Source organism: Anarhichas minor, unplaced genomic scaffold, assembly GCF_050575085.1.
Source record: "Anarhichas minor isolate MPS153535 unplaced genomic scaffold, ASM5057508v1 ptg000042l, whole genome shotgun sequence".
Classification (NCBI taxonomy): domain Eukaryota; kingdom Metazoa; phylum Chordata; class Actinopteri; order Perciformes; family Anarhichadidae; genus Anarhichas; species Anarhichas minor.
In genome coordinates, this window is record NW_027466488.1 from 628,766 (window position 1) to 648,723 (window position 19,958).

General features: G+C 41.0%; 1 protein-coding gene across 1 annotated transcript; it reads right to left on the reverse strand.

Moving 5' to 3' along the window:
- Positions 1–331: 331 nt before the first annotated feature.
- Positions 332–19,826, reverse strand: strc1 (stereocilin 1). The gene is made up of 29 exons (XM_076110293.1): positions 18,768–19,826; positions 17,699–18,397; positions 17,574–17,598; positions 15,703–17,083; positions 14,590–15,426; positions 13,664–13,729; positions 13,078–13,188; positions 12,804–12,958; positions 11,371–11,557; positions 10,666–10,781; positions 10,257–10,383; positions 9,945–10,127; positions 9,351–9,389; positions 9,080–9,250; positions 8,561–8,701; positions 7,819–7,880; positions 7,515–7,650; positions 7,314–7,402; positions 6,831–6,966; positions 6,448–6,644; positions 5,898–5,988; positions 5,413–5,584; positions 4,618–4,793; positions 4,326–4,481; positions 3,655–3,797; positions 3,362–3,510; positions 2,868–2,965; positions 2,494–2,644; positions 332–1,217 (listed from the first exon to the last, which is right to left on the reverse strand). The coding sequence occupies exons 1-29, from the start codon at positions 18,808–18,810 to the stop codon at positions 1,111–1,113; spliced, it is 6,144 nt and encodes a 2,047-aa protein (XP_075966408.1). The 5' UTR covers positions 18,811–19,826; the 3' UTR covers positions 332–1,110.
- Positions 19,827–19,958: the final 132 nt, after the last annotated feature.

Sequence of the window (19,958 nt, forward strand, 5' to 3'; positions counted from 1 at the left end):
GACAACCAGTGGTGGAATTCATTTACACTAACGTTACTGTATACATTATTTTTAACAGATCGCAAAGTCAAAATTACGAGTCAACATTTTCAGATTTAAGTCATATTGTTAAATAGTTTATCAAAAATACAGAGTAAAAAAGTCAAAATTACAATATTAATTTTTACTTTAAAAAACAATCTTGACTTGCTATATCGTAATATTGACTCATTATTTTTGATACAATGTCCATAATTATATTTAATCTACATAATGTTGACTTAAAAATTCTAAATAAATAAGAAATAAGTTTATATAAATACAAGAAAATGGATGAAAGCAGTCCACTGTATTTTTTTATGTCCACATAGTTTATTATATACCATGTTTATGATAAATAGCAATCAGAGGCAGATTGGTTCAGTTTAATAACTTGGATCTATCACACCAGAAAGTGCTTACAATATAAAACTCACAGCAAAAAGTTGACCAACACTAGTACAATGAGGTCTCATTGAGCATTATGTACCTGTTATCGAATTAAAATAACTCACAATAGATATATAAATGTAGCAAACAATACTACTCTTACTCTGACAAAAATATTATATCATTTTATATAATTTCACAAAAATATATATAACCTAGTATATTTGCATTACAACTTTTATTTGGTCATTATAAGTGTCTCATAACTACATTTAAATCTTTTAAGTGTTTGAGTTGCTTTTCTGGGTATGGCGTCATATCCAAGAGAAGGGCAGTAGGGATTCACACAAGTTTATCAAAAAATAAATATATAAATAAATAAGCAAAATATATATGTGTATGAAAATAAGTATGCGAGTGTTGGTTTGACTTGATGGATTTAATGTTTATACTGTATACTGTAACAATGTTTTTTTTTAATATATTTTGAATTAAACTAGACATTTGGTTGCTCCAGTGCTGAATGTTGATGTGTCTATAAGTGTCAGTTGCACAGAATAAATTACAATCTCAATAAATACACTTTACAGAAATCCTGAAGTGCTGCTTATTTCAAAGAGGTACGGTATTGCACAGATAAATGAGATCATCTTGGTTATGTGGTTGCGGAGGTGTTTCCCGATCCAGCAGGGGTGAGTGGGGTCATGTGCCAGGGCAGATCAGATCAGGGCAGGGCAGTAGCAGCAGCATCAGCAGTCCCAGTATGAGACACAGAGGACTGTGGCTCAGTGCCAGCCCCAGTGACTTCCCTGCAGGAATACAGTGAAACCAATATAAATGTTTTGCAATGCGAGTTATCCGTCTTTGTATGTCATAGGAAAAAACACTGTTAAACAAAATTCAGAGTATTTCATTACGTCTTCTTGAGTTGGCCAGTTGGGATATTCCAGAATTAGAGGTAAGTTTCTGTTATGGCCATGAAATAAATGGAAGAATACTCATCCCAATTGAATCTGTTTCTTTTTACACCAAAAAAAGGCACATCATCATATAAGAAGTTTACAATCCCTCACAACGTAATCACAACATCACTGCAGACCCGTCACACCCTGGACACAACCTCATGTACATAAAGTATCCTGTGACAATCTTTCTATATCTCTGCATTCGTTGAACTTTTATCTAGATTTCATTGTTTTTGTGTTTTATGTTCATATATATATACTTTGTATACATATTTATATGTGTACATAGTAGTTAAATGTTTATGCTTACCTTTGTTCTATTTTGTTGTCCTTGTTTTTTGTTTATTTGTCTATTTCTGTGTATGGATGTTGAGAGCAACGGAAAAAACAGAGTCAAATTCCTTGTATGTATTTGCATACATGGCCAATAAAGCCGATTCTGATATGTTATGTTTTTTTTTTTATATTGCATAATTTAGTCTATAAAACAGATAAATATAATTGTGAAATAATTAAAGCACATACAAACAGCCTAATTGTGTCCCATAATGCATCCCAATTCCACACTACCTACTCACGGGGTTGTGTGTATAAAATGCATTCACACTTAAAATATAAAATTAATAGTCCCTTTGTGTAGGATCTGATCAAATCTGGCTTTGGTGACTGAGACAAAAGACATATAGAGGAGCTACTGACAGCTGGAAAACATTTAAACAAATTTCAGATGATGGATGAACAGCTTCAGGATGATCTCAAAAAAAGAAAATTAAGTATTACATCTTTGAAAAAACATTTCGTTTTTTCTTTGTAGAGTTTATTTTGGCAATAGTCTTCCAACATCTTAGTTGGAGTGATGTCTGTCAGTGCATATCTTGTATGATTTCCATTAAGCGCAAACCTTAAGTGCTCTATTTCTTGTATGCTAATGTCAAAGACACTATATTAATACTATTTGTATATGCCATACTGTAATAGTATTAGTATGGAACTGGGACACAACTTCAGTTCGAGCGTTCATGTTCACCAGATAAACTAAAAAAATAGCAAGCTTCCGAAAATGACCCTTCTTTACAATTATCAGTGGACAATAAGAATTTCAAAGATTTGAGTGGCTTACCTCTGAAGTTAACAGGTCTGTCCTCCCACGGTGTCAGCACCATAGCCAGAGCTGTCCTCTGAACATCTGACAGAGCAGAGAGCTGCTCATCAGTTACAGCAGCAGCCTGCTCATAGGAGAACATGCTGATCTGTCTCTGGTGAAACACCACCTTTGAGGAAATGACAAAACAGACAGACAGACACAAAGAAACGGAGGAGCCAAATGGCAGAGACAAGATGAGAAAACATAAGGCGCTGTTAGAATAAATGCACCAACATTAACACATTTTGGACTGCAGAGAAATAACTTATAAAGTAGCTCTGAAATCCTCTTAAATCACAAGAGCTTCTGCTGTGAATATTGTTTTGTTGTTTTATCAAATGTTGACTTACAGCAAACTTATCAGGTGGTATCATTGAGACAGCCGCAGGTGTGATTCCTTCTATTTGTTCATTCACCAAAGCTGACATAGCCATGTCTGGGAGACCAGCTGTAAAAAGTGCAATATGTTTCAAAGAGAGTGAAGCAGCACAAAGGTCGCCTGAGTCAAAAACACTGGGATCCAACAATATGAGAGTGACGGAATACGTTTAGAGGGTGTCAAGAAAACAAATAATAAAAACAGGATGGAGTTCATTTAAGGACGTGAGCACATAACATTTGACTGAGCAACAAAAATAAGATATTTGTACCACACAGATATTAAACCAGATGTCCAATTAACACGATTGAGAATTGACACATTGTTCTGACACAGTGTCATTTAATACACCTGTGTCCACTGCTAAAGAATGAACATAACAAATTCATAGTTTTATTTCATGTAGAAGTGAAAATATTCCAAATCTGTAAAAGCCATACGGGGAAGTCGGTGAATGCGTAATACCTGCCAGAACACCAATCTCGATGAAGACAGAAGTTCCCCATGAACTCATGGGTCCAAAAGCAAGACGGTGGGTCAGAAGCCCAACAAAAGCCAGCAGCTGCTCCTCTGAGCAGGACAGCCTCAGCTGACCCAGCCAGAGCACCGCCTTACTGCAGCCACCAGGGAGAGACACAGCAGAGGAAGTGGAGGAGGGAGGGCAGATTACTTTGACTGAATATTATCAGCAGCAGGGTAGTTCTCAGAAAGCAGCCACTAAAACGGGCCTGTAAAAGAGCCTCTTTTTATCTGCTCACCTGAACTCTACGGCATTGAAAGAATTAATCTCTGTGGTTTGGGCTCCACACACGATGTATCCCATCGCCACCAGTGTGCTGGAGTGAAGCTGGCTCGGACTCTGCTCGGTGGAGTTTAACACGGTGGTAAACAGCGCAGAAAGCTGGAATGAAAACAAGAGTTATGATTCAGATATGCTCTTTGAACATACACTCAGTTTATTAGGTAGCTAACACAAATTTATTCCAATACAACAGCCCTAAAACAACAGTACGGCAACAAGTCCTACTTTCATGAGGACATTGTTTAGTGTTTTTGAAACGTTAAGTCACCTTTATAGTAATTGTTTGCGGTTCATGTCATCAATGACAACTGTAGTATATCAGTTGTTGGGTTATTATTATTCTACATGAATAATTTAATCAAAGATTTAATCAAATTTAAAGTATCCATCATTAATTTACTCATAGGACAGATTTCTGTTTCTAACAAAGAAAAATTAAAGTTTGAGTGGATCTCACTGAGCACCTAGAGTTTAATATTGGTACATTTATTTATCAAACAAACACCTGCATTAAAAGTGTCCAGCTCAGCTATACTGTCTGTGTGCATATTTGGTCAAATTGAGTTAATGCAGACAGTTTAGTAAATCTATGTGATATATTAACTGTTGTGGCCAAAGCAGCTATACCTGTCTGTTGCTCCAGGCTCTGACAGCACCAAGAGCAGCGATGCTGCTTCGCTCAGTCAGTCGGAGGCTGCTCAGCTCCTCTGGTGACAGCTCTATTGCTATTCCACCCAGCTGAGAGATCACAGACTGGGAGAAGGACGAGACGGGGCCGTATATCTTCTCACATCCGGTAAAGAAAGAGCAGACACACAGTATTAAGACCTGGACTGAGGAGGGGAAATTACGCTGTACAGCCTTGAATCAAACACACCTGCTTGTTAATGGACTGAGGTGGACTGCAGTTGGATCTCACCTGTTTGACTTTCTTGAGCACCGAGCTGCGTTGGTAGAATGCTAAGAACGGGTCATGACCCATCAGCTCCAGACAGTTGGAGAAGGCCAATGAAGACATGCTGAGCAGACTGTTGGAGGGCCAGGCAGAGGGAGCTGTTGTGTGCAGAATCTCACAAGTAGGAACCATAGGAGTCGCTGGTGAAGGACACATACACAAATATCTGATAAGTAGATGCTGTTGACGTACAATATATGACTAATTTCATATATACTTTATTGGAATAAAATAAAATCTGAAACAATAATTTTGACATCATTGCCATAGATCAGAGGAATAGTTTGACATTGGAGCATCATTGCATGACAAGACTCCACAAGTAACTGTGTGCGACCAAGAAAGAGTTCTTCATATAACCCCCGTAAACCACATTGTGTTGTTTTTACACTTCGGTTTTTGTACGGACTAAACAAACATGTAATATTATAGCGTGTTAATTGGTGAGCTTTAAAGGGGCTGCAGGTAGATTTTGTTACCTTTTAGACAGATCCCCCTGTTTCCAGTCTTTGTGCTAAGCTAAGCTAATCAGCTGCTGGCTGTAGACTTATACTGAACAGACAAATAAGAGAGTGATATCGATCTTCCCATTTAAATGTCGAACTGTTACATTAATACCAGTCTATTATGTTAATAGCTCACCTATGGCCTTGGTTGGAAAAGCAGACATGGCACGATTCCCCAAATGTTGAACTATTCCTATACAGAGTACCATATATCTTTTTTTTTTTAGATTTTAGGAACCATCGTGATGCTCACGTGACAAAGGATGTATTTTCAGGAAGCCCAGGAAAAACTGTAGAACAAACTGCTGCTTTTCAGAAAGTCTCTGACGCTCGTTCTCGTCTGAACAGTGGATCCCCACGTTCCCACGTTGCCATCGATGCTGGCTCATGAACAGCCTCTCGATACGCCCCACAGTCATCAACGCCTGTGGGAACACAAACAGCAACACATATGGACACGAAGAGACACACACACTGATGGTTTACGGGAAAACAGGAACTTCATCCCCTGATCCTGACACCTACTGGAGATTTGACACCTGAGGGATTTATTTACAGCCTTTGTTAGCGAACCTGCCAGGATCAAGTTACAATCCCAACGCCTCACTATGGATTTTAGTACATCGAATGAATCCGGTAGTTTTAAACGTTCCTCAATCGTGGGCGCAAACTGTCAGTCAATCTCATGAGCAATTAAGATGTAATACCAAATGACCAAACGTACAACAGCACACTCACAAGGGGTATCTCCTGCAGTTTGTTGTTAGGCAGGAAGAAGAGAAACCGGTCCACCTGACTTCGTGTCGTCTGGTTCCAGTTGTTAACTGGGCTGTGAGGAAACAGAAGAACACTTCATCACCTTGATACAGAAAGCTTTTGATATATGAAACCCCCATGTTTTCCTCCTTAACTGTAATCTTATCAATCTTAATGTATAGGTTGAAGAATCCCACAAACACACTTTTAAAACTCTACTAAGAGGCACATTTGATGTTGCTGATTAGCTATATTCTCATAATGGCAAAATATCACGAGTCAAATTCACACAAAAAAAAGCCCACTTTTAATGCATTTAATAATATAATATAAAAATCTTGTTTGATATTTTATTTTTGTAATTGAATGTTTATGGCTTTCTACTAATCATACATGGGCCAAGGTATGTCATGTCATACTGCCTTGTTATTTGTTAATTCATTGTTCAAAAAAGCCTTAAAAAATAGTTTTTCTTGACCCAAACAATTAAAACACTCAGTTTCAGGCTATGTGATATAATAACTGTTGTTACCCAAATGCTGCAGGTTCCAGCAGGATACGAGCCACAATGTCCATCTTGCTGCTGCTGTAGCAGAGCCCCTGGAGGAAGTCCAGGTTGTCGATGAAGAAGCTTCGGTCAAGCTTAATGAAAACTTCATCTGCCACAAACGGTGCCATAATGCCCAGTGAACGAAACTCCTCCTCAGTAAACACCCCCGTGTACATGCCCTGCAGAGAAAGAGTTCACAAAACACTGATCACACAGCAAACACAATACACTCTCCACTGCTGATCTCCTGTAAATCTTCTTGTTTTCAAACTCAAAATTATTTTTTTTTCTTCTTGTTTCTTTGCCTTTTAACATTTTAACAGAGGAAATGGATCGGTATAGCAACACAGTGTGGCACTACTGACCATCCTCTGCACCATTCTGTCAACCAGCAGCTCCTGTTTTGTTCTCGACAGCAAGAGAAAGTGCAGACGGTCCTGAACAATCATCTTCCTTAGAGTGTCCATCATATCTGTGGGAAACTTCTTAATGGTGCTCACCCTGCAAGCAAACACACAGAAAGAAAATGATAAGGAATATTTTCATTATATATTGTGAATAAATACATCTAATACATATTGTGTTATTAAAAGGAGGGAGTGGCCATTTTACCTTCAATATTACTATAATATACTTTACTTTATATGCTTTTTTTGTTTTAATAGATCAAATGTGATAAGGACACAAGGGTTTACCATATGTTTCCTGCCAACATGTAGTGAAAGTGTTTGAAATGTAATTCTTGTCTACTCATAATGAGATGTCTATTGTCCTGCAATCATTTTGAATATCTGGAAAACAACTTAACACATCAATAGCGGAGCGACTAATGCCATCTTCTGACTTACGGCATGGACAGGGCAATCTCAGCTCCAAGATCTTTGAGCAGCTCAGAGAAGAACTCAAACTGATACAGCTCCTCGATCACACACTTTTTCTGTCCAGAAAAACAAAGACGCATGACAAAGGAAATATATCACATGTATGATAGACGAAAAGCATATATCTAATAGACAGTAGAATGGCATCAATCAAACAGGCCTGTGTACCAGTGAGGTGTGAAGAGGACCAGGCTGCTGCCTGAGGAAGGCCAGGATTCTTCTCACTGAAGAAACCGAAGAGTCAGCACGGAAACGTTCCTGTAAGACCTTGCAGCTCACACCCTGACCCACTGTTCCCAGACTCCTGAGTACAGAAAGAAGTGAGTGTCCACCCAGAACCAACACAGTTAAAAGAAACTCAGGAAATTGAAAGCATCTGCCAATAGTATTGAATACATTTTGGATGCAGACAAGATGTATGCAAAGAGAAAAGAGTGTATACATATTCATCACAGAAATTAATTGTACTTACAGAAAATTCAGTTCAATTAGGTTTGGTTTAGTATCAAGCACCTCTTTGAAAATTGCTTTAGCCTGGGGAAGAAAATGGAAACAAGTGTTTTAGGTGTTATGTTGCAACATGCTGGTTCATTCAGGTTGTGAGCTGCTTCCGTTTCCAGTTTCCATGATCAGAGAGGGTAACTTGATATAAATAGTGATTGATGGTTCTTTTCTCTGTCTTGTTTGTCTTCACAGGAAAGTCCATTCACAGTGTCAGGGATGACATCTTTGCTTTTGCCTTTCCGTTTAATAATTTAGCAGTGAATCAAGATACTGTCATACACACCTTCTCATGGCAGACAGACGAAGCATATTTAATCAGAGGAAGCAGGAAGAGATCATAACACAAAGTAGAAGTCACAGGCTCAGGGTTAGATGCTTTCAAGCAACTGAAAGTGAACTGACTAAAGACTCGATGGCCCGCTCCACCACCCTCTGTTAATCCACACTTTTCTTTTTATTATTTTGTTAGATTGAGCATTAATGTTATACAACACTGCATTAGTTACCCCGATGTGAACAAGCAAAGATAAATACGTTTGACACACAGGTATTTTTACAGAATAGTGTTAAATATATAGATACTTTCTAGCTTGTGGGGCTCCTCTGATATTTGACCAAACAACTTGACAAATGAAAATTAATTTTTGGCTCAACTGTTTACCACTCTGCATGTGCACCCTGCGATGATGTCCCATGAGGCTGTGTGATACCTGCTGTGTGTTCCAGGGTCTTGTGGATGCAGTGGTGATGTTGTTCACAAGCAGTTGAGTCCTGGGCAGGACACTGAGCAGGGGCGTCCATAAGAGCAAAGGCTCCACGTCATCCAGCCAACGGACCACTTCTGGGAAGCCCTGGTCAGACAAGAGGTGAGATAACACAAGGAAACGTGTTGCAGTCGCCATTTTCAGATTAAAAAACTCACACAACCCCAAAAAGTCTTTGACCGAATGCTGATGATCAAATATAAAATCTACCGAGATAAAGGGAAAAGCTTTATTCTTTTAATTGTGTTATATACAGTACCTAGTGTTTGAAGTAACTGACAAGGTATTGTGTTCTTATTAATACTATAATGACATTTATAAATCCTGCATTTGACTGTACATTTATTATTACATCATTTTTTCTTTGACTTCAACAAAGCCAAACTGACACCTTAAATTTATAGAAAAAAAATTGAGATTTCAATGTGAATGTATCTCCCTGCTCTTTGCATGTGTGTGTTGTACCCATAGTTTGGTGGATACAGCATTGACTTGTGGCGGGCTGAGGCCTGGTTTGCGTCGGGCCATGGCAGGCAGGGATGACAGCAGCCTGTCTGAGGTGAGTGTCAACAAGGTCTCCGTCTTCATTCCCACAATGAGGGAGCCGATCTTCTGCAGCTGGCCTTGAGCGGTCAGCTGGGCAGAGGGGAGGAAGGTGTGAGGCTTAAGGTGCAACGAAGGCAGAGAGCATCTCTTTACTAAATTCACATTGAGATGCGTTTACAAAATCACTCACGGTGGTAATTGAAGACATCTTTTCTACAATTATGGAAGCCTGAAAAACAAATGACAGAAAAGGAATAAAAGGAATTACCTGTAATAAATAAATACTTGCTTCAGCTCTATATCATTGATTTCTACTGAAGTTTTTTGGGACTTGAAAAAAAACTTGCCCACACAACATTGTTGTTATAATGGACCTGCCAAACTATCTGCAGGTTTTAAGAGGTTCATCCTCTCAAGACTCCTTATGACATATACAAGTGAGACGACAGCTGTGAGGCTGAGAGTAAAAAGCTCCAGCTCATATGATAGCTGAGGGTGGAGTAGAGCTCAGGTCTTTGCCTCATTAGCCGTCTCACTTCGGGGGTCAGTGTGCTGAAGACCGCCTGGCTGTCAGCTGTTCCTCAAGCATGCAAAGCCCACCAGCTGCCAGGATACCCAACCATGTACAATAAATAGGAGTTTATGCAGTGAAAGGGACCGACTACCCTGACATTTATTTTACACAGGAAAAAACTGTGAGTGTTAGATGGCAACAGAAATCAAGCTTTAAATGATGACTGCTACATCTTTCACTGTGCATTACAGGTTGAGTATGCTCCTCTACCTGCACAGGGCTGAATGAAACAGAGACGAGAGCAGGGAGGGCAGCGAGCAGCTGAGACGGTGTAAGACCCTGCAGGAAAGTCACGCCCAGCAAGGGCAGGAGGTGACCGAGCTCTGCCAGTCGATCAGAACTGAGCAAAGACGGGATCTTTAATTCTGCGCTGTTCAGTAACACACTGGAAATCTGGAAATGTGGTTCAGAAAAAGCACAAAGACAGCGTATATATTATACATACTTCTTAAATTAAATTGTTAAATGAAAGCACACACAATAGACAATAGAGAAACCACATAGTAACTTCTCTGTTCCTACCAGACTGGGCAGACTGAGTCCCTCTCGAGTGCAGTTCATAACGATGTCCCGGATGACACTGAAGACCTTAGTGCTTTTGTACATGAGGAGGTCCTCTGGGTCTGCCAGGCATGAGAGATTTCCCAACCTAAAATTACAGACACTGTTTTAACAACACAAACCCGGGAGCAGATGAGAAGTTTCCTTTCAAAAAATGGAGACATTTTGTAAAAACAAATGCTTTTTTTGCTGTTATAATGTGGTCAGTGAAACAAAATCATTGTTTTTGAGGTCATTTACTCTCTGAAGAATGTTCAATTCAAAGTGTTAAACCAGGTTTTATCAAAGTTTACACCTACTGATCTCATGTCTAGAAAACAGTGTACATGCACAGAAAGGTTGGAGGTGCCTCCAATCAGTCATTGCCAACCTGGTAAAATCCCGAGCTGTCAAGTTCCTGTAGGTACCAATGAGGCTGTGAGCTACGAACTCCTGCTTTAGAGAAGTGAGGGTGTTTCTCTGCAACACATCCAGCCCGTCCAACAGCTGTGGAGATGCATGATGACCGAAATGCAGAAAAAAAAATCAACATTTAGTCTAGGCACGGATGAAATCTTGTAGAATTTTGGAAATATGCTTATGAAGCTACCTAAACAGCCGACTAGCTTAGTTTAGCTTAGCATAGTTTAGTGTAAAGACACAACTAGACTGGCTCTGTTGAAAGGTCAGCAAAATCTGTCTCACCTCTAAAGCTCACAAATTAAAAAGTGACATCTTGTTTATCAAATCCATACAAAAGCATATTTGTGGTTGTGTCAGTTCGCGCTAAGATAAGCTAACTGACTACTGACTGTAGCTTCTTATTTAAGAGAGCGAGGAAATGTATTTCCCAAACTATTCCTTTAAAACCTTGCCTGGCTGAGCATTCACAGGTCAGTTACCCTTTTATCTTCAGGTCATTCTTAATTAAGGTGTTCCTATCTTTACACATTGGTGGAGACAAAAAGAGTCTGTCTGTGCTTTCCTTTGACCATTCGTGACAAGTAGCTATGCTGTGCCCTGGGGCAAGTAGAACTGACAGAGTCCTGGCTTCTAGGGTTTCCCCGCCAGGTGTCAAAGCTCAGAGGGATGTTACCTGAGCAGATGAGAGGTGTTGGAAGTTGTTGAAGGGCAGGTAGGCGATCAGGTTTCCTGTGTCCCTGATGAGTGACTGCTTGCCTCTGATGATGAGGGAGGGGGGCAGAACTCTGCTGTGCCACATGCCAAATGCCCGCCGCTGGTCCAAAGTCATGCGCTCCAAGTGTCTGTTAATGGTCTCCCTCCTAGAAATAAAGTGATAATAAAAAAAATAACAATAATAGGTGTTGCTTAAAGGTGTGTGATTTACAGGAACTGTGTTTTTTTGCATGTGGCTTGAAGGATTGCATTTAACTAATCTAAACATAGTGTGAGGTTGGGAGAAAAGCCAGGTACAAATAATAAAGAAAAACCTTTACTTTTTTTTTTTTTTTATATGCGCTTCAATTCACTCTTGTGAGAGTTAGATCCGAAGAGTGATGCCACTCTCCCTGTATAAATCCATAACCAGGAAGCAATATGATTAGCTTAGCATAAAGACTGGGAGGATGTAAAGGTAAATAAATCTGCCGACTTAAGTTTACTAACTAACACATTACATCTCTTTTGTTTAATCTGTACAAAATCCTAAGTGTAAGGATGACACTTTGTGGCTGTACGGGGTTCGTGTGCTGGAATTTCTGATGGGAATTTACATATTAAGTTTAGATGCCTATGCACAGTGCAAGGCTAACTGTTTTTCCCATGTTTCCAGTCTAAATGCTAAGCTAAGCTAATTGCCTTCTGGCACCAGCTACATATTTACCATACAGATGTCATATTGGTATCATCTGACAGTGGACTCATTCATTTCTACCTTAAGAAAACAAACTGTTTATGAGACATGTTTTGTATGTGTTTGTTATGTGTGCACTGTCTGCAGACACAACTTCCCTTCAGTGAATATAAACATTATAACCCCTTTGAATGAAATCTAGTCAGTGAACCAGTTTACTTTACTTTCTATGTACAATGCATGTTCCTGGCACCTCGGGGTGCAATGACACATCACTTCTAGCAGAGGACACCAGTGCTGTGTTCAGATGGAAACATAATATAATAATATGTAGGAAAGTAAGCTTGCATGATCGTGCACCATGGAAATAAATAATGGTGGTCACTAAATACTCTTTGCAGATGTAACACAGACAAACTCAGTAACTTGTTTGTTTGACACACATAAATAATACTTAGTAAGATGTCTCTTGCTGCTAAGAGAGTCTAAACCTACTGACAAGGTGCATGGAGGCAATCTTAGAGGTAAAAACTCCAGCAGCACAAAATCAACTCGTTTAAATTGTATGAAAAAAACAATTCCAATACAACAGAGAAACAATACCAGTTAGAATAAGTGACACACTAATCATTCATGAATGTGCCTTAAAATAAATAAGTATCAGGCTCATTACAGTATCACATCATTAGAAATGATTAGGTGACACCCTTACTTACACATTGATGTCGTTCTGCAGTGAGGGCAAAGCTTGGATGTCAGCCAGGCTCGCTGCAGGCAGAAGTGGAGCCAGCTCAGGGAAGAGACTACCGACTTTTACCAGGGGGGTCTGGAGCAGCACTGACACCATGGTGGACAGGTACTCATCGGGCAACTGGCAAACAGAAGCAAATACGAAACTGTGTACTAAGACTAAACAGATGCTACAGTGAACTAGGAAGAAATGTGGTTAGTGTAGGATTCACATGGTGGTGTAATGGTGTGCTTATCCACCTTCAGCGTATCCTTGTTCCCGCTGTAGTACTGAAGGATCAGTCTGACGGTGTTGATGTGCGCTGCATTGAGCACAGAGCTCAAGCTGCTCACCGGTATCCTAAAGTACTCCTGGACACATGAACACACAAAGAAATGAGTCCAACAAAAAGACAGAAAGAATACAAGGGCATCATTGGAAAAATAATCTACAGCCATGCAAGCAGCTGCTGCAGTTGATTGTTGCAATTTGTTGTTTTGTTTTTAAGTCCGTTATCTGTGTGTTCACATGTTGTTTATGCATGCTGCCATCTTGACCAGGACCCTCTTGTAAAAGAGATTTACAAATCCCAATGGAATTATACTTTCTTTAATTAAACTTTTGACCTCATGATAGCACGAGAGGAAAAGTCAGGGAATTGCCAAATTCATTAGGATTCACGAATGTACAACATTTCACAGAAATCCATCCAATAATTGTTAAATAATTTAAGTCTGGACCAAAGCGGTGGACTGACCAACAGACTGACTTTGCCATCCCAAGAGCCATGCAGCTAGCATGGCTATAACCCGGTAATAACATTTAAGCTGGTGTGGTATAAATCACCTTAATGATTAACATATCATCACCGGTCACATCTCTTGTTGTCTGCATCAGGCTGGTTAAGACTCTCTACAGAAAAAAAACACACACACACACACACACACACACACACACACACACACACACACACACACACACACACACACACACACACACACACACACACACACACACACACACACACACACACACACACACACACACACACACACACACACACACACACACACACACACACACACACACACACACACACACACACACACACACACACACACACACACACACACACACAGGGTTAGGATACTAAAAACATGGGGATTATGTCACAAAATAATCTGGAAATCTGTTTTAACACATTATTGTAATTGTCAAATCAAGTGTGAGCCAGTAGAGATTACAGCCAGAGGAAGAGATACCGATGACAGGAGTGTAACTGTATACCAGCTGCAGGCCGTCTGTACACTGGAGGTCAGCTGCTACGACGCTAATGGTAACTGATATGGATGAATGATTAGATAAACTATAAAGTCAATGAATTGTTTGACACAGAAACTGATTGAGCCAATATGAATAAAAGATGAGGGAGAATCTCTATTCACACTGTGCTAAAATATGCATCATTAGTCACTCATACAGTATAAGTGGTAACGAATAATATAGCAAGCAGTCGTGTAATGTAACAAAGTGCATTTACTCAACTGCTGTACACAAGTAGAATTTCGAGGTACTTTACTGGAATATTTCCATTTCACAGAGCATATTTTCTTAATTATGAATACTTTTTATCGTAAAAGCACATTTTGATAATAATACATTTCCGATGCAGGATTGTTAATTGTTAGATTAAATCATCTGAATACTTCCACCACCACAGATAGCAAGATACTTTCCCCTTCAAACACCTACAGCACCATATAACTACCTACCCCAAAGCACTGCAGCAACACCCTCTTTTTGTCAAAGTTGTTTTCCGTCTTGAGATAGCGAACTACAGACGCTAACACACTCATTCTTATGTTGTCTGTGACATGCAGGGAGGTGTTCTGGACCTCCTCCAGGGCCAACAGGATCACCACAGTAGTGCTCACGGCCTGCTCCAACACTGTGGCCACAGGTGGAGTCAGCAGATCCTTCACCCTGGACCTCAGATTCTCCACCCAGCAGCGCACTATCATCTGCAGGGCCATATTCTGACTGGCCCCGGGCTGGCAGGCTGAGGTGAAGTCAGCTGAGCAGGTCCAGTTGAACTGACTCACTAGGCTTTTGGCCAGGCAGAAATTGGGCTCTGCAGTGGTGGTGCTGCTGCTGTTGTTGGTGGTGGTGGTAGTAGTAGTGGTGTAGTTGGTGTAGGTGGTACACATGCTGCCGACCCACATGCTAGAGGGCTCCCGGGACAGCAAATAGAGAAGACCAGCGTTAGGGCAGATGGAGGAGACAAAACTGGTCTGGTCGTGCTCCCAGCAGAGAGCCAGAAGTGCTGCATCTGGAAGAGATATGCTCCAGCTGGAGTACTGGCACTGCTCTGCTGGGATGAATCCAGTCAGGCCTGTTCCTGGTCCCCCACTTGGAAATGCCCCTGGGGTTGAATGGTTGGCACAGTGCTTTATTAACCAGGTGTTGTCCTGATTGGCCAACAGGTTTTGGAGGACTGTGTCATTGGCGCAGACTTTGGAGGTGAAGTTACACGGGTCGTTCTCAGCGCAGAGAGCGAGCTCAGTCATGTCCACGATGATGGGACGGGTCCACTCAGAGTACCTGCACATCTAAAGTACAGAAGATTGTAAATACAACATCGGAATACAAATTCTGTACTGAGCTGTTTTAAAATATGTCAAGTATATATACATACACTATATGTATATATACAGTATATACACTGTATATATTTTGAGAGCATTCTTCTACTTTTTTAGTCAGTGTGCAGGCAATTTTCCTATGACATGGGACTTAAAACAGCATTTGTCATTCTTTTTTTGTGCATGCAAGTTGGTGAAGGCTCTGGATACACACGACCCATGTCATCCAGGTAAAGCACCCACCTGCGGTAACACCAATATTTCCTTTATGTCTGGGCAGACTGATCCCAGCCATTCGTTCTGTGGGTTTTGTAACAGCTTTTCAAACACAGACTTCTTGCAGCAGACATTCTTCTGAAAAGCGAGCTGATCATGTTGCCAGCAGAGGCCGACCACTGAATCGTCCACCCATCGCTCTCCCCACGTGTGGTAGTCGCACCAGCCCACCAGGTTGAAGGGCTCGGTCGGCTCAGGGAGTGGAAAGGCGAGAGAGGAGTTGCAGTGACTCTCAAGCCAGGCATTTTCTTTATTACGCAGCAGACTGTTTAGAAAAGTTTTGTTTGAGCAAACCTCTTCAGTAAAACCATTCTGATCGAGGCGGATGCACTGTGACAAAACGTCAATGGTAATTTGCATCACATCGTGCCACTCTGAGTAACGACAAGAATCTAATATTAAAGAATCCACGTTGGGAAATGATGGTGGTGGAGGGGGGGGCCTGTTTGTGCAGTTAGGCATGAACCGCCCATTTGCAGGGTTGGAGAATAAAAGCACGAAGAATAGGGTGTGCTCACACATGAGTGTCGTCAATCTGGGACGGTCCAGGCTCATGCAGAACTCCAGTAAAGAGGGGTCCACCAGGGCGGAGGGCTGGTGGATCCACTCCTCATAGACGCAGAACTGACTCACCATGTAGCCAGGGTCTGCAGAGGAGTTGGCACAGTATTCATACAGCCAGGTGTTCATCTGATCCGAGAGCAGCTTTCTCATCAGCGAAGCATTGTTACACACCTGCTCCACAAACTCCTCACGCTGGTTATCGCTGCACAGTGACACGAGGACAGCGTCCACCACCTTGTTCTCCGCCCAGCTGTTGTAGTTACAGGCGAGCAGTTTGAGGTTGGAGGCTTCTCTGACTACTCGATGAGGTGCAGAACCAGGGAGGGGAGGAGTCTCAGAGGGAGAGGTGACGGCAGGGTAAGGCTGTGTGTCCCCAACGCTGCAGTCAGATGATCTGCTGAGGAGTGGAGACACCAGTGTTTGAATAACATAACACATGTTGCTCCACACCTGCTCTCTCTGGAGAGGGCTGAGGGAGCTCAACGCCAGGCAAAAGGTGAGCACAGATGTGGAGGACCCCACTCTTGACCCCGTGAGGATGTCAGCACACAGCGTGTCATTGAGCCTGGCCAGGTTTTGACGATCACATTTTAGCAGGATGTCGTGGGTGTTAGCGGCGCCATCTTTTGCCTCTGAGACGCTGCGTTGGAAGGGGACACTGGGAGGATTCAGGCACTCTGGACCTGGGTATGTGCACAGAGTCGGTGCTGGAGCCAGGAAGATTTCCAGGAGGATGTCAGTGATGGAGTTAGCGAAGGACCAGCTCACATTGTGGTTTATTCCCCTAAACAAAACAGGAATGTAATCATTGTTACAGAGAGCATTTACTAAAATGCCTACAGATTTAGTGAGAGCCGCTCTCACTAAAGAAATGCATTGTTTATGCTTGAGGTCTTCCCAACTTCCTTCCTTCCTTCCTTCTGAGAAAGCAGATTTTTTAATTCTAAGTCATATTGTTTACACATTGCCAGCTAGTAGTTTCCTTCTTCACTACGTTTGTTGGTGGATGCTTCTTATCTTATTTAATCTTAGTTGCAATAGAAACTAATTTGAAGACTTTAGCATTTCAGGACGGAGCACGACACAGTGCCATAGTTGCGAAAGTGAATCTGATGTGAATTTATTTAAGCTGCAGCCTGTTGAAATGTTCTTACTGATTATTCAAATGAGGGAGTTTCATCTTGATCCAAGCATAAGTCTATGCTCTTTAAAATGGTACTAGTTGTCAACAGCAGCTTTAATATGGAAAAACTAAATGTTCACAAATGACTTACCACATAATGAGCTGCTTGAGATCTCCTGAAGAACAAGTGGAAACACAATGCAGCATGAAAAAAAAATAAAGTGTATCATACAGTGCATACTCAAATATTTATACTGATGAACAATAATGCTTTACCTTGCTCACAGGTCTCTTTCCCATCTAAAGATGGTATTCTAATTCCAAACTGTAAAGCTATATTGATATAGTCCATTGGTGTTTGGAGCACTGTTGCCATGAACTTTGAGACATACGTCACAGCGGTATCCACAACGCCACTCACAGCCCTCATCAAGCTCCCAGAAAGAGGGAGACTTGAGAGAATATTTATAAATGTTTGCTGAAAACCGTTCAGTGCGGCCGACGTTGAGTCCCCCATCCTAAAGTAGGCCCTCAGGAAGCTGTCCGACTCTCCATCGCTGCTCAGTGGAGCGCATGTCTGAGATCTCAGAGACGACACAAACGTCAGCAGTGGCTTCCCTAACTCCAGGGACACGGTCTTTGTTAGTTCTGCCTCCAGTCCACAGTCCTGTCTCCCAGACAGAATACAGACCAATGTTTTGGGAAGGTCATCCATGAATCGTTCTCTAATCAGTGGTTGAAAGACAGCATATACGTTACTCAAAACACCATAATATGCATTTAAGTCAAAGCCGTCTCCTGGGGAGGAGATGCCGAAGCTGCGCTTGTTTCCATTTTCACCGGACAACGAGTGGATTTGATTAATAACTTTCTGGATTTCTTCCTCTAATTTGACGGCATCGTCGGTAGTCTGGTCAGAATTTCTTTGTACTAAACTGGGTTGTGAATACACCTGCTTGACATCACATATGATTCCTGTTGTCAGAAAGCAAAAAAAAAAAGAAAGAAAGAAGAAATGTTTATTTACTTATTAATTACATTAAAGTTGATCTATTTTTGTGAAAATGCTACTGCACAACATATCAAGAATTGTGACACTGATCTTTAACTTCTATCTAACCAGGTATTTACCATTGCAGTTTGAAACCTTTTTGTGTACTTAGTTATAAGCACTTTTAAGTCCTACAACAAGCTCGTCTTTCTCATAATCAAGTTAATACATCTTTAACACTTTAAATTGATGATTTAGCTTTTCTTATCAAAAACTGATCCAAAAATATTGCCATCTCAGTGTTTTATAGACAATACAACCTGAAAGCTTTCTGAAATCGTATTTTGTACTTACCAAACATGATGCACACCATGCATGCAGCTGGTGTCGACCACATTGTGTCTTCAATCAAATGGAAGCAGGCAACCACTCGATATTAACAATAATAAATCCACTTTGTTTTATCCTGTTGATGTAGTAGGGATATTCAGCTGAGGCAGAAGAACAGGCTTCATGTTGGTCAACGAGTTGTCGCTCATCCTTCAAGCTTGGTCTCTGCCCAACAGGCCCGACGTGATGATCTCTCTTACGTGCCACTCCGCTCTGAACGGCTGCAGGCTCCCCACCTCCGTCTCTTCCTGCAACTCTACACCTGCTCTGACAGCAGCGTAATTAAGAGCACCAGTAAATGGGGGAAAAGTAGGTGCGAAATGAGGGCTGTGAAACACAGAAGGGATTTCGGCAACAGGACTGGCCATCGGTGCTGAATTATTAATGGTGTGTGTTGATTAACTCCTGAAACCCGAGTCCCGTCAGAGGAGTCAGAAGTCACCCGACTGACTGCTGGCGGATTTACAAGACATGTGCAGCAAACACTCTGATGGACTACTTACAACACACACAAAACATGTGGAAAAATCCCCAACAATAACCCCTTTAAATGGCATAGATTAATCTGCTTAATAAATGTAGTGATTATGTCAAAGTAATCCATTTTAAATTGTTCCTAGATTGTTTAGTTTTATTGGAAACTTCAAGTTTTGATCCCTTTCAAGTTCAAAATGAATAGATGAATTAACTTATAGGTTTTCTTCCTCCACAGAGAACCCTTTTAACTAAAACCCATGAATTGTGCACTTACAACTCTCATTTTAATAAGTTAACTCAATCATTATTGAAGGAAAAGGTTGATGTCTGCAGTTAACATAACAGGCTGCTGTTCCACAAGCATCTGAAGGGATCTTAATGAAATGGCTCCTATAGCCACAAGTTATTTGACAACTATAAAATACTATCAGTTAAAATGACAGTATAAACCGTGGTGAAAATAATACTTAAGTTAGGACTTTACAATAAAAAGAGCCGACATCTTGTAACATTTTGATGCTGCTCAAGCCAAGAGGGAGTATGTCCCCATTATTTTCAGCAAAGATCGGGCAATAGATGGAGTGCTCCATCTCTTCAGCATGAATGTGAGCAACTTTAACATTACAATAAGACATTCCTCTTTTCTCGCAGTGTCAGGAAATAAAAACAAAGGGCATG